The 13,511-nt window shown below is 34.2% G+C and overlaps 1 protein-coding gene across 1 annotated transcript in view; it reads right to left on the minus strand.

Moving 5' to 3' along the window:
• Positions 1–13,511, minus strand: part of EML4 (echinoderm microtubule associated protein like 4) — an 86,481-nt gene that overhangs the window by 35,201 nt on the left and 37,769 nt on the right. The window contains exons 9-13 of the mRNA XM_008569561.1: positions 13,451–13,511; positions 11,236–11,346; positions 9,417–9,512; positions 5,183–5,317; positions 4,929–5,064 (exon numbers count right to left, since the gene is read on the minus strand). The exon at positions 13,451–13,511 is cut by the window's right edge and continues 3 nt beyond it. Of these exons, the coding sequence (XP_008567783.1) occupies positions 4,929–5,064; positions 5,183–5,317; positions 9,417–9,512; positions 11,236–11,346; positions 13,451–13,511 (539 nt within the window). The remainder of the gene's footprint in view (positions 1–4,928; positions 5,065–5,182; positions 5,318–9,416; positions 9,513–11,235; positions 11,347–13,450) is intronic.

Here is a 13,511-nt window from a genome sequence, read left to right on the forward strand (position 1 = left end):
TTCTGAAGTTAGATAGTGGTGATGGTTGCACAACTCTGTGAATATATTAAAAACCACTGAATTATACACTTTCAAAAAAATTTTATGGCATGAGTTATATCTCAATAAAGCTGTTATTGAGATTGTTCTTTTTTACCTATCCTCCTACTTGAGCTGCCATTATATTTTTTTAAAATTAAATAAAATTTGTGGGGCTTTGGTATCTTAAAAAAAAATCCAGCTACAGCTGACTCTAAAAATTACTCTGTCTCAGTGTGTGAGTGCTAGTGGTATAAATACTTAATAGATGGGTATATTTGACAGGGAGAATGGAAAGAGCTTGCCAGACTTGGAGGATAGCTTGCCTGATTCTGCAGAGCTTGGAGCAGTACCCCAACAAACTTGCTATTCAGGTCAACTGCTTCCACTCAAATCAACATTCATCACCTAAAAATACTTTAAACATTGAATGACACAACTATGTTCTGTGGGATAGCTAGACAATTAATTATCTATCACTACTCCCAACCAAGAGTGAAAGGACACCTGAGATATGTGAATGTTCAGAGAGTACTGCTGGTTTTATTTGGATACTTAAAAAAAAAAAAAGCAAATTTTGGGCTGATTTCCCCATGAATGGTCAAATGAACAAGAGTAATCTGCCAGAATGTAGGAAATGAAATAAAGTTTTTGTTCTTAATTCAGTCTTCCATACTTCTAAACTTGACAAAAACCTTGTTAAACACTTAGGATATTCTCCCAGAATGATGAAATGTTAGAAAACAGAAAATAAAACTAAAGAACAAATTCTTCATCAGGAATAAAAATACTCTCTATAGTGATCAACTCAGTGAAATCTGCACCCTCCTCCTCTTACTCTGGGAAAGTTATTTCCTGAGGAGGACCTAATATCAATTTAGCTAAAAAAGTTCAGTGCTTCAAATTAAACAAATTACCACAGTTTTCTTTATACAGTATTTACTTATAAAACAAATTTATAGCCAAATTTATGGGCCTGTATTTCTGACATTCTAGTTTAGGCCAAATAATGTTTGAAATACCTGTCAAAAAAAAAAAATTATCCTTGAATTAAAAAACCTACTCCACCTCCAGGCTTCATCATATGGCCAGGTCTATCAAAGTTTAATTGCAAATCTCATCCATTCTTCTTATCTCTAATAGAAAGTTTCTATAAAAAGCAAGTTTACCTTGCCTACCAAATAAAGGTGTTTGGAGGGCATTCTGTATCCATTTAACTATAGAATCAAATAGCAGCGAGACAAATTTAAGTTGTTTTCTTAGCAACTGGGCAAATGGGCCCAGTTAATTATTTGGAGAGCAGGTAAAATGGTAGTGTTTCTTAGTTCTTTAAAGGAACCTGACAAAGACTTAAGAATGATGAACATTTTAATGGCACTGTAGATACTCTCATCTTCTGCTACCCCACTTAAAAGATTACAAATTACTTCTTGTAAGAAAAAATTTGAACTATTTTATGTATGTAGGAAATAAATAACAAATACCTTATATTTATTTAAGAAATAGAAAATACTAATTACTTTGATGATTCCTGTTAATTTACCTTTAAGGAAAAAATGGTTTGGAAGCAAGAAGAAAAATATAGAGAGAGCTTACGGAGGCATAAAATACAGTTTCAATTTGTCTCCTATTTACCAGAGTAAAAGAATTAGCTATGAAATTATACTTTTGCCATCCAAAAAAGTCCTTTTATCAGACATGATATCACAGTATCCTCAAATTTTGGTTGGTAAGACTGCCACAGGGGCAGAAATGTCATACTTGGGAACATGTAAACTGTATTAATCTACTGAAATTTTTGAGCAAGAAGTAAAATGGAAACTTTGGGCATCTGTTCTGGTCTCGATGGCTTGCACATTTATTTTATTGCACTCACCAAATCCTTCCCAGCCACACTTACAAAACTGAAAACCCCAAATATAAAGAAACAAAATTCTTAGCAACTCTGCCCATTATAGGATCAGTCACGTAGCAGAGTACAACACAGGTCATTTCATGTGCCCAGCAATTTATAAGACTGGATTTCCTGTTTCCTGTTTGTACATATACAGATTTTCTCTAAGATGAGATTAAACCACAAGTTTTTCAAACAAAAACCAAAATAAAAACCCCTGAGCCTCTCCCTGCCCCCCATCATGAACCCAAATATTAAGGCTAATGAAGGGTACATTTATACCCAAACTCTGCTCAATGTTGGAGGATATATCAACAATTTAAAGGTCACCGTTTTGAAATACTATGCTGTTCCTAGCATTTCTGATATTGAATAAATGTGCCCAGGGAAGAGAAAAGAGAAAAAAGAAAAGGGGTAACAGGTGTGAGAGGTAGTTGATAAAACTGTCCTAACTTTCTTTTTTCTTAAGAATCTTCAACTCACTGTTATCCTTCTTGTATGTGAATTCTGAAATTAAACTGAATGAAAGAGGCTAGGGATGTATGGCTAATGACCGAGATCAAGGTCAACAGTAATACAATTTAAGGATTTTTTTTTTTTAACTTCTGAACAGGTCTAATTCAATTCAACTCCCACACTCAGAAATTCAGGTGAATGATTTTTTGAAAACATTATTTAAAATATTAATCTAGTACAGTCATCCCTTGGTATTCTTGTGGGATTGGTTCCAGGACCCACCTCCTCCCAAACCAAAATCCATAGATACTCAAGTCTGTTACATAAAATGGTGTAGAATTTGCATATAACCTATGCACATCCTCCTGTATACTTTAAATCACCTCTAGATTACCTACAAAACCTAACACAATGTAAATGCGATGTAAATAGTTGTTATACTGTAGTTTTTTATTGCTATTTTTTATTTTAATTAAAAAAAAAATATTTTCCAGGCCGGCCCGGTGGCGCACTGCTATAGTGCGCCGCGCTTGGGAGCGTGGTGGCGCTCCCGCCGAGGGTTCGGATCCCACATACAGACCGGTTCCCGCTCACTGGCTGAGCGAGGTGCGGGAGCAGCACCGAGGGTTGCGATCCCGTTGCCGGTCCCGGTCCGGTCCGGGCGCGACACTGAGGGTTGTGATCCGTTGCCGGACACGGAAAAAGACAAAAAGGAATAAAAGAAAAAAAATATTTTCCATGCATGCAAACTATTCATCTGACAAGGGATTAATATCCAGAATACACAAGAAACTTAAACAACTCAACAGCAAAATAGCAATCTGATTTTTAAATGGGCAAATATCCTTAATAAACATTTCTCAAAAGACATGTAAATGGCCAACAGGTATATGAAAATATGCTCAAATCACTAATCATCAGGGTAATGCAAATCAAAACCACAATAAGGTATCATCTCGCTCATCACACATTATATACATGTATAGAAATTAACTCTATACCCCATAATATGTACAATCAATGCATGTCAATTAAAAAATAAATAAAAAATCCACTCAATCATAGGACAATTATGTTAAATTCAAATTCCACATTTCAGTGAAAACAGTGCTTTAAAAATACCACTCAACTTTTACTCCTATGCTGATACCCAAAGGTAAGATTAAAATCTTTTCCTTAATAAAGTGTTTCACAAATAATTTTCAAACAGGTAGTACCAAATGCCTGACATTATGTGCTAGTCCTGGGAAAGTTTATTGGAGAAGACAGACATGTATACTGAGTCTTTCTGACTAGGGGAATGTTCCCTTATTCATAAATCACTTATGGTGATGCAAGGGCTCTAGAGAGAGAGGTATGGAGGAGATTGAGTGTGTTTAGGAGGAGGCAGATGAACAACAGGACTGCTCTGCCAATCGCCAGGGGAAATGTCTCAGAAATCTTAGGTTGATTCCCTATTTCAGCGTGTGTGTGTGCGTGCGCATGCGCGTGTGTTTGTGTGTGTGTGTATTCTCAGGCTCTGTGTGGCCTGGCTAGTTCTATTGCTATTTCTACTGCTACCATGTCTTGCTGCCAATAAGAATCTCTCTCCTCTCCTGGCCCACTGGTTTGGGAACCAGGTCTCCAATTTTCTCTTGGAACCTTCTACTTTGAAGGAAGTACATGGTAGTTTGGATATTTTTTAAAAGTTTTATTGTTCTTAAACAATAAGGAAAAATGGGGTTGAAAATAAGTTATTTTCGGGCCGGCCCGGTGGCGCACTGCTACAGTGTGCTGCTTGAGAGTGCGGCGGCGCTCCCGCCAAGGGTTCAGATCCCACATACAGACCGGTTCCCGCTCACTGGCTGAGCGAGGTGCGGGCGCGACACCGAGGGTTGCGATCCCGTTGCCGGTCCCGGTCCGGTACGGGCGCGACACTGAGGGTTGTGATCCGTTGCCGGACACGAAAAAAAAAAAAGAAAAGAAAATAAGTTATTTTCAATGCCCTTTCTCTAATTTTTTCATCTGTCATAGAAAAGAACAAAGTGGATCCATATATTTAGTTCCATTTGTACCTAAATATAAGAATAAAATATATCTGTATTTCTGAGAAAAGCTGGTTTGCAGTAAAGCTGAATAAATGCCATGGCCCATTACTGGGATTGAAAAGGGGACTACAGTGAGAAAAGAAAAAGGAAAAGAAGACTGAACTATGAGTTTACTCCTTTTTTTCTTCCCCTCCCCCATTTTATTACATGGCCAGGCATTCTGGCCTCACAGATATCCCAGAAACCGTCCAGGAAACAGTGAACCTTTATATATTTTAAAATTACCATATATTGATATCGTTCCTCTTTTACATTGACTTCCGAGAGGGAAAGGTGCAGTATAGTCAAATCTAGGTTATATGTGCCTAATAAATAATGGGATAAATAATCTCATTTAAAAAAAAAAAGAAGGTATGTTGGTGACTCATATTGTTCCACTGCAGCTTTTTCTCTCCTGATCTGGGTAGCAGATGGGATTGCAAAAGCACTACGTGAGAACTACAAGGAATGGGTTTAATATAAGAATACTGTACCTTTAGGTCCTTTTCCAGGTGAGGGCTCTACAGTAGCTTTGCTCCATATAAGCATGACTCCACCTGAGTCTCCAGTAAGAACATCTCCATTCCCCAAGAATGCTAAACACTGCACAAATTTTGGTTTTTCATATTTCTACAATGAAACAATGAGAATTTTCAGCTTTCCCTTTGACATGATGATTTTATGTTTACTCAACAATTTTTTAAAAAGTTATATATACCTAATGAAGTCATAACATTGTGATCCTTACCCCAAAAATTCCCTGTTTTCTTGTTAGTGAATTGCCACTCCAGGTCCAGAAAAAAATATGAGATTTACCACATGTTATTATGGTATTTGCATCGGTTGGGTGGAATTCCACAGCCAAAACAACTTCATTTGTTGTCTGTGAGAAGAGAAATAAAGCTTTAGATGAATGCATGTCCTTATTTCAATCAAGTATCAATTACAGCTACTGATGATCAAACACATGGAAGAATTTTGAGGAAATACCTTTTCTTCCAAGATCTATTTTCCTAAAACATTTATATTATATCACTTTTATGCTATTTATATTAAAATTTTGCACTAGGAAGACATTTATATGAATTATAGCTTTAGATTATTTTAACTTCTTGCACATTCGGAAAAAGTTTACTAAAACTATCAAATGCACTAGCAATGTACATTGTCTCAAAGACACTGCCATTTTGACAAAAAAACAATCTTATCTTTCTTTGTATTATTATTATTATTGAGCACTTATTCTTCAACAAAATATTGCTAATTTAGAGATTGTCCTCTCAGGTCGAAGCATTAAAAAGTAGATTTAGAATGGTCACTACTGATCCCTGTAGAAATAAAAATAAAAACAAAACATAACAAAAAATCGAAGGAGCTTTTGTGCTCTCTTTCCTCAAAAAACCTAGGAAAGAGAGAAATTTAAAAGATTTGTAGTGAAAAAGGAAGAAAACAGGCATAAGAATGACAAAGGAACTGCAAGTATGGATAGCTCTTTCATCGAAATGATTTCAACTGAGGATATTATTTCTAAAATAATGTATTTCTATAATTTCAATAAATCATAATTGAATTCTTACTAAATTTATATTTTATGGTAAAATCACCTAATCAAACTTAACAGTGAGGTGAAAACTGCATGCCTATAAGCTGTTTATTGTTGGTGTTTACTTGTAAGGTGATCATTAATGTCCATTTTTTAACACAGCGAAGAACTTTATGTATATGGAAGCATTTCCTGTTTGCAAACCAACATGGTAATCTTATGAACAAACTGAGTTTAAAGATAATAAATTTTATGTTTCTATACTAATAAAATGACACTTAAAATCTTATACTAATAAAATTTTTTTTCTTATAGTTCCAATATTTCCACAAGTTTTACATTTCTATTGCTAACATTTGGGCTCAAGGGCCTTTGCATAAGCACATAAATAAAACCCAACCAATGAAATCTAATGTGAATGCTTTTTCTCCTTAACTAGAATTCAGGTTATAAGAAGAAGGAAAAGCACAACATCTTCTGCTTGTTAAATAATTCTCCACAGTGATTAGTATGGAAATACAGTATACATATTTACCAGGTCTGAGTAAATTTTAAAGATAATGTGTTAATCCCAAAGCAAAAATCAGTCATCTCTCCTCCAGGATGATGCTATCTTTTAAAGACTTAACAGTCCTTAGTTTTTACCTTGACAAAATAAAAATTACTTGACAGTTGGTTGAACCTTATGCCAAATCCATTCATGACTTATGAAACTAACTATAAATATTCCCAGTATACAAACCCATGGTACTAGTGACAAGATAGTCAAGACATAAACTGAAGTAATCTATGAAATTAAGTCACTTTGTGTGTGTGTTGCCTTATAGGATATTTTATTTCAATTTTTTATTGATGTATTATTTATATACATGTATTTTTTATACACTGATGTATTTTGATGTATTGATGTATTTTATATAATTATACACATACACATAGATATAAAAGCTCACAAATCCTAAATACATAGCTCAACAAATTTTCACAAATCGAACACACCTCTTTATAGCATCCAGATCAAGAAACAGAACATTACTAACGTGCCAGAAACACCTCAGATCCGCTTTCCAGCAACTTATTCCCTTGCCCTGCTCAAATATCCCTTATCCTGACCTTTAGAAGTACAGATTAGCTTTGTATGTTTTATTTAAATGGAATTGAGTAAGGATACATTGAATCCTTACTCAATGTATCCTTCATGTCTGGTTTATTTTCTCAACTTTTGTGAGATCCATCCATGTTGGTGCATATAGTTGTAATTTGTTCATTCTAATTGCTATACATAGTATTCCTTTGTATGAAAAGACCACATTATTGGTTTATCCATATTGATGACAATAGGACTTAGATAAGTTACCATCTTTTTGACTACCATAAATAACACTGCTATTGTCTTCTAGCAAACACACGTATATATTTCTGTTGGGTTTATACCTAGGATAGGAACAGGATGGGTCAGAGGGTACACATATGTTCAATATTAGTAGGTAATGCCAAACAGTTTTCCAAAATGGCTGTACCAATTTATATGCCTGGCGGCAGTGTATGAGTGTTTTAGTTAGTTTACATCCTCACCAACCCTGATATTTTTGTCTTTTTCACATAAGCTATTTTGGTAGGTGCATAGTGGTATCTCACTGTGGTTTTAATTTGAATTTTCTTGATAACTAATGAGCCTGAGCACCTTTTCATATGCCTATTAATCACTTGGACACCCTATTATGTGAAGTCTTGCCATTTTAAAAAATTGGATTGTCTTTTTCATTGAAGTATAGAAATTCTTTATGTATTCTGAACATGAGAGCTTTGTTGGAAATATGTATTGCACATATTTCCTCACACTCTTAATGGCGTCTTCTGATGAAGAGAAGTTCTTAATATAATTTATAATTTTTCCCATTTATAGTTAATACTTTATGTCTTGCTTAAGAAATCTGATTATAAAGGTGCTCTCCTATATTTTCTTCTAAAAGCTTTATTGTTATTACCTTTCCTGCTCAGATCCACAGTCCACCTAAAACTAGCTTTTATGAATGCTTTCAATTAAGTTAGCTTTAGTTGTTTGCAGTCACTTTTACTGGAAAGAGTTATAATGCAGACATTTAGGATACAGATTTTAGAGAACTTGCTGACTACTTGAATGTGAGAAGTGAAGGAAAAGGAGTGATAGATGATGCCCAAGTTTCTAGCTTCAGCAGAGAGGTGAAAAGTGGTGTCAATCATTGAGAAGTGAAAGTGATTGGGGGCTAGGGAGATGATTAGTACAGATCGGAACTTGTTGATTTTGACCTGTGGTAGAGGATATTCAAATAAAGATATCTAGTTGGCAACTAGAAATATGGGTTTAAACCTGTGAGAGATCTGGGCTGGAGATAACTGATGTGAGACTCAGCAGACAGACCGTAATCAAGGCTATGTGAGCAGTACATGACATCAGTGGAAGATCAGGAACAGAACTCTGAGGAACACCAACATTTAAGGTCCCGGAAAGGAGACTGAGGAGTAACCAGTAGGAGGAAAACCACAAGACTTCATCTGGTAGCCCTTACTACAAAGGATCAAAATCCACATATCTCACTTTGGTGCAACTTCCCTACTGTTCAACATTTTTTTAAAGTTTTAGGTTTTCTCACAGCTTATATTCCTTTCAACTACAATTAAATCTACTCTAGTTTTTTTGAAAGATTAACTTAACACTTGAAAACACAAGAAATAACCTCTTTTTGACCAACAAGCTGAAAACATGAAGCTTATGCAAAACAAAACTGCTAAATGAAAGAGGAGTTGAAGGGGAATGTAATGTTATTTAAAAGCATAGCAAATTTGTTATAGGCTTTTGTAATGCTATTCTGTCACTGTGAATATCTTTGAAAGCCTGTCAGAGGGAAAAGGCCATTTCTGACCCATATAAATGCAGCTGCAACGCTAATGTTACATTCTTCTCTTGCTAGTTATAGCACGATTCACACAAAGGATCAACACTATTCTACAGCAATTATAAATGCTATAGCATTTTCTATCATAATCCTACAAACACAATTAAGACCAATAAATTTATTATATATTCCCTTCAGTTATGTCAGCCATATTCCTAAGGTTGAATTTTTTCCTCTAGATTTCTAAAGTTTTAAAGATTGAATGGAATGATGTATTTCATTAAAGAAACAGCAGCCAAGTAGAGTGGTCATTCTTAATTTTGAAGATGGACAATCTACTTTGGCATTTTAGAAGCATAATGTATGAAATGCTGAAATTGCTTCAAGTTCCTGACTATTTTATCTTTTATAACTGTAGTGTTAATACCATAAGAATTATGACAAATCAATAAATCTGATGAATTTGGCCAGTGGGCAACTTAAGGATATGCGATGTGGTTCCAAATACCCGCAAAACAAATAACATACTCTATAATACTCGATTAAAAACTTTTTTGATTTACCTTTATTTCTGCTCCTTTTGATTTTTTCTGCCAGTCCCATACAGTAAGCATATGTTCATTGGAGTCATCAATAACACATAAATGAATACCTGAATCCTAAAGAAAAGTCAATTAAAGGCATTTTAAAATTCCTGGATTAGGCTGACTTTCTAAGAAATATCATATTATTAAAACTGCCAACAGTAAAATTATCCGAAATCCTTTAAACTCATTGTTCTTTGAAACATAACGGATGTACTTTTTACTAAAACTGTATTTTCTTCAGAAATATATATAAGGATTCTTTTTAAAAAATATTTTCTATTTTCAATTTATTCACCTGGGTTGATTTCTACTAACCATCTAGCCACTTCTATTATTCAGAGATAGCGAATAATTCATTTTGAGGATATCCTACTCCCTTTGGCATTTTATGCTTCCTTCTTGAAGCCTGTATTCAAGGTATTTTCCCTAGAGGTGGGCGGGAAGAGACACACATAATTTCACTTCTGACTAAATTTTGATAGACTGATGGAATAAGCTAAAATTAATGATTATTTTTAAGTCTGCTGATTTCAGTTTTTTGTGATATACCTGACTTACATTAACATGAGTTAACAAGATAAAAATATAACTAAATTGCTATCTACTTTTCTAAAACCATTTCCATGCATATAATTTGGACCTCCAAGTTTAAGAAACAGAGCTATTGATGATATCAGCAATTTTTTTTCTAGTAGCATTTATGGTATATGCCCTAGAATGTCCATGGAACAGAGAAAAATTGTAGCGAAGAGAGGTACTGAGGAAGGGCAGTGCTTACTCTTTTCTCTTTATCTTGCTCTTTGCTTATATTAAAATGATTATTTGAACTAGGAAAAGTCACAGTATTAAAGTTAGAGCAATTCAAAATAGTCTTAATACAGTAACAATGGTATCAACAACATAACAACAGTTCTTGCTATAGAGATTTTAGGGAAAAACAGTAGTAAAAGTATTTCCTTTCTGTCCTCTTATCTCCTTTTCTAAATGACTTTCTCCCAATTCCTGATTCCTAAATTCACTCAAATTTTTCTTTCTGCCCTAAAAGTGTCCCTTCCTTCATATCCCACAAAACTCTCATAAGCCAGATAATATGAATATATATTACACTCTAAAACATAAATGAGGTCCAATAAAATCTAGAAAGGTATCTGAATTTGAAATAAAAAGATAAATCATAAAATGTGGAAGGTCTCCTGCATACTTTATATAATCATCATTAAATACAATTCAAGAAAAATTGAACAAGTAACATCTTATCTTATTTCCCCCTCAGAATAAAGCCTCAAGGCTTAGATAAGATTACTAGATACAAAATTTTAAACCTATGTTGTCATCAATTCAGAACCAAGATAATTCATAATTTTATTGTTTCCTTTGCTCCAATATGACACCAAGAAAAACCAATATTTGTGCAGAAGTGGCCAAGTTTCATGTCTGTGAATTTTCTAAATCAAATAGATCTCTTCTATGATTCAAGCTAAAGCTAAAGTACATCCTATCACTTGTTTCAAATTGTATTATGGTATGTATGTATTCCTCACTATTTCCCGCTACTACATGGTAATCCTACCTCAGGATAGAACAAAATTAAGTATAATATCTTGGATTTTACCTAAGCCAATGTAGTTCAGTACACAGGTTAAAATGCTAGCCATTTATCAATAGCTAATATTAGCAATAACTAACATCTCATTTTTTCAATTAGGAGTTATTACTTTCTGTGGACACATACACACAAAACTGAGCTTAATTTCTTTTCTGCTTCTTTGTTCAACCTTTAAAAACTGTTACTTACTGCTTTTGAAAAATTCAGGCATCCTACTCCACGCTCAAAAGTTCCAAGTCCAATAATTTGCAGTGTGGACAGACTAACTGAATCCCATACTCTGACATGCGGTTGCAAAGGCTGCAAAACACAAGACAGCAGGACTAACTGGTAATCAAGTGGATGCAAATAAATACCACTAACACACAGAACTGTCATTAAAAAGTAATAGGAATGGAGACACAACTAATAAAAAATAGCTGCTAGATTTAGACATGCCCTCAAAGAATATTTAGGTATTTTCTTTTCATGCCATGAAAATAAGGAAACAAGTGATAATAACAGTAGCAGCAAATAATAAGTATTTATTATGTGCCACATACTATTGTAAGTATATCACATGTATTAATTCATTAATCCTCATGATCCATGAGCTATAGGTACTATTATAATTACCATTTAACAGATGAGAAAACCAAGATACAGAGATTTAAATAACTTGCCCAAAGTTACATAATTATAAAAAGGTAGAATCAGAATTCTAACCCAGGCAAATCTGCTCTGGATACTTTGCTTTTAGCATTACCTTCTATTATGGATTGAATTGTCCGCCCCCCCCCCCAAGTTTAATGTGTTAGAGGCTTAATCCCCACTTTGATAATATTAAGAGGATGGGAAGTCTTATTATGGTAATTCAAAGATGGGACCTTGAAGAGGTGATTGGATTGTGAGGACTGTACTCTCATGAATGGATTGATCCATTCTTGGAATAATGAGAATGTTTCTGGTAGCTTTAAAAGGAGAGTGAACAAGGTTAGTCTCTCTCTCTCTCTCTCTCTCTGCTCTGCCATTCTGCCGTGTGAGATCCCTGGGTCACTGTCACCATCAACAAGGCGTTCACCAGATGTGTTCCCTGGACTTTGGACTTCCCAGCCTCCAAAACTATAAGCAATAAATTTCATTTTCTTACAAAGTACCTAGTTACAGGTATTTTGTTATAAGCAACAGAAACAGACTAATATACCTTCATTCCCAGAAAAAAAATTTTTAAAAAATCAGTACTTAATAAATTGCTAAGCAAACAGTCCTTAAACAGAATTTGAAACTGAAAGGGATCTTAGAAGTNGGAGCGCCGCCGCACTTCCCAAGCGGCGCACTATCCAGTGCGCCACCGGGCCGGCCCCATCAAACAAATAGTTTTTAATCATAAAAAAAACTCACCTTTACCTATCGATTTTATTTTCTTTGGCAAATCAAAGAAACATCAATTATCTGGAGATTTCTAAGTTTTCACCTGTACTTTTTCTTTCTTTGTTAAGCTGAACAAATTAATGGAACACTAAGTTCAAAGAAAACATTTATTCACAACTGGCATGCTAACAAATTAAACTGTTTTCAATTGTTCAAGTTCCTTTTTAGTTCATGCACATACATATTCACATGGTTTTATTACAGTGGAGACGCAATATTCCACTGAGTAATTTTAATTAAAATATAAGCTCCATTTTGCTACATAATTCTTATACATATTACTGATTTAACAGCTCTTCCATCTTTTAGGCCGTTTCTACTTTTCTACAAAAGAAAACACCTTCATACAAAGTGACTTCAACCTTTTAATTCATTCTTAATGCTAAACACTTGGTAAGTCAAACTTGGGACAAGGAATTTTTAAANAATAAATTGCTAAGCAAACAGTCCTTAAACAGAATTTGAAACTGAAAGGGATCTTAGAAGTCATCCAATATAAACCTCTTCTCCTTTTCTTTAAGAAAGAAAAAGTTAAAGCCAGAGAATATCATGATCACAGTCATACATATGCTAATCAGTCATCATTAACATTCACTTTTGATCCTTAGAAAGAAGGAATTTGTTATGTAAACCAATTTAATAATACCGAATAGTAACAGAAACTCTTTAAGTGGTATCAGTTCTAGTTACAAATAAAATCAAGAGGTCCATTATTCTAGTTAAAGAAAAATGTTACAAGCATATCAGTCCTCCCATTTCTACAATAGTTTTCTTAGGGAGAACACATTTTTTAGAAAAAAAATATTTAAGTAGTGTATTCTCTTTTGCTTTTTGAAATGTTCTTACATTCTAATGTCCCCCCCCACCCTATACTAAAAATTTAGCATTTAAATTGTAAAAGACTAAAATAAATGAGCTGTGGTTAAAATTACAATCAATTCCATTCTAATAGCAATATCACTAGGTACAGAATGCATAAAACTGTGCCACTCACCCTTCCATCTTTATCTACTCCAGCTATCTGTCCAGTTGCAATCCTTATTTTGTCAGGATGT

The sequence above is a fragment of the Galeopterus variegatus genome, unplaced genomic scaffold (genome assembly GCF_000696425.1).
Source record: "Galeopterus variegatus unplaced genomic scaffold, G_variegatus-3.0.2 Scaffold511, whole genome shotgun sequence".
In the NCBI taxonomy this organism is placed as follows: domain Eukaryota; kingdom Metazoa; phylum Chordata; class Mammalia; order Dermoptera; family Cynocephalidae; genus Galeopterus; species Galeopterus variegatus.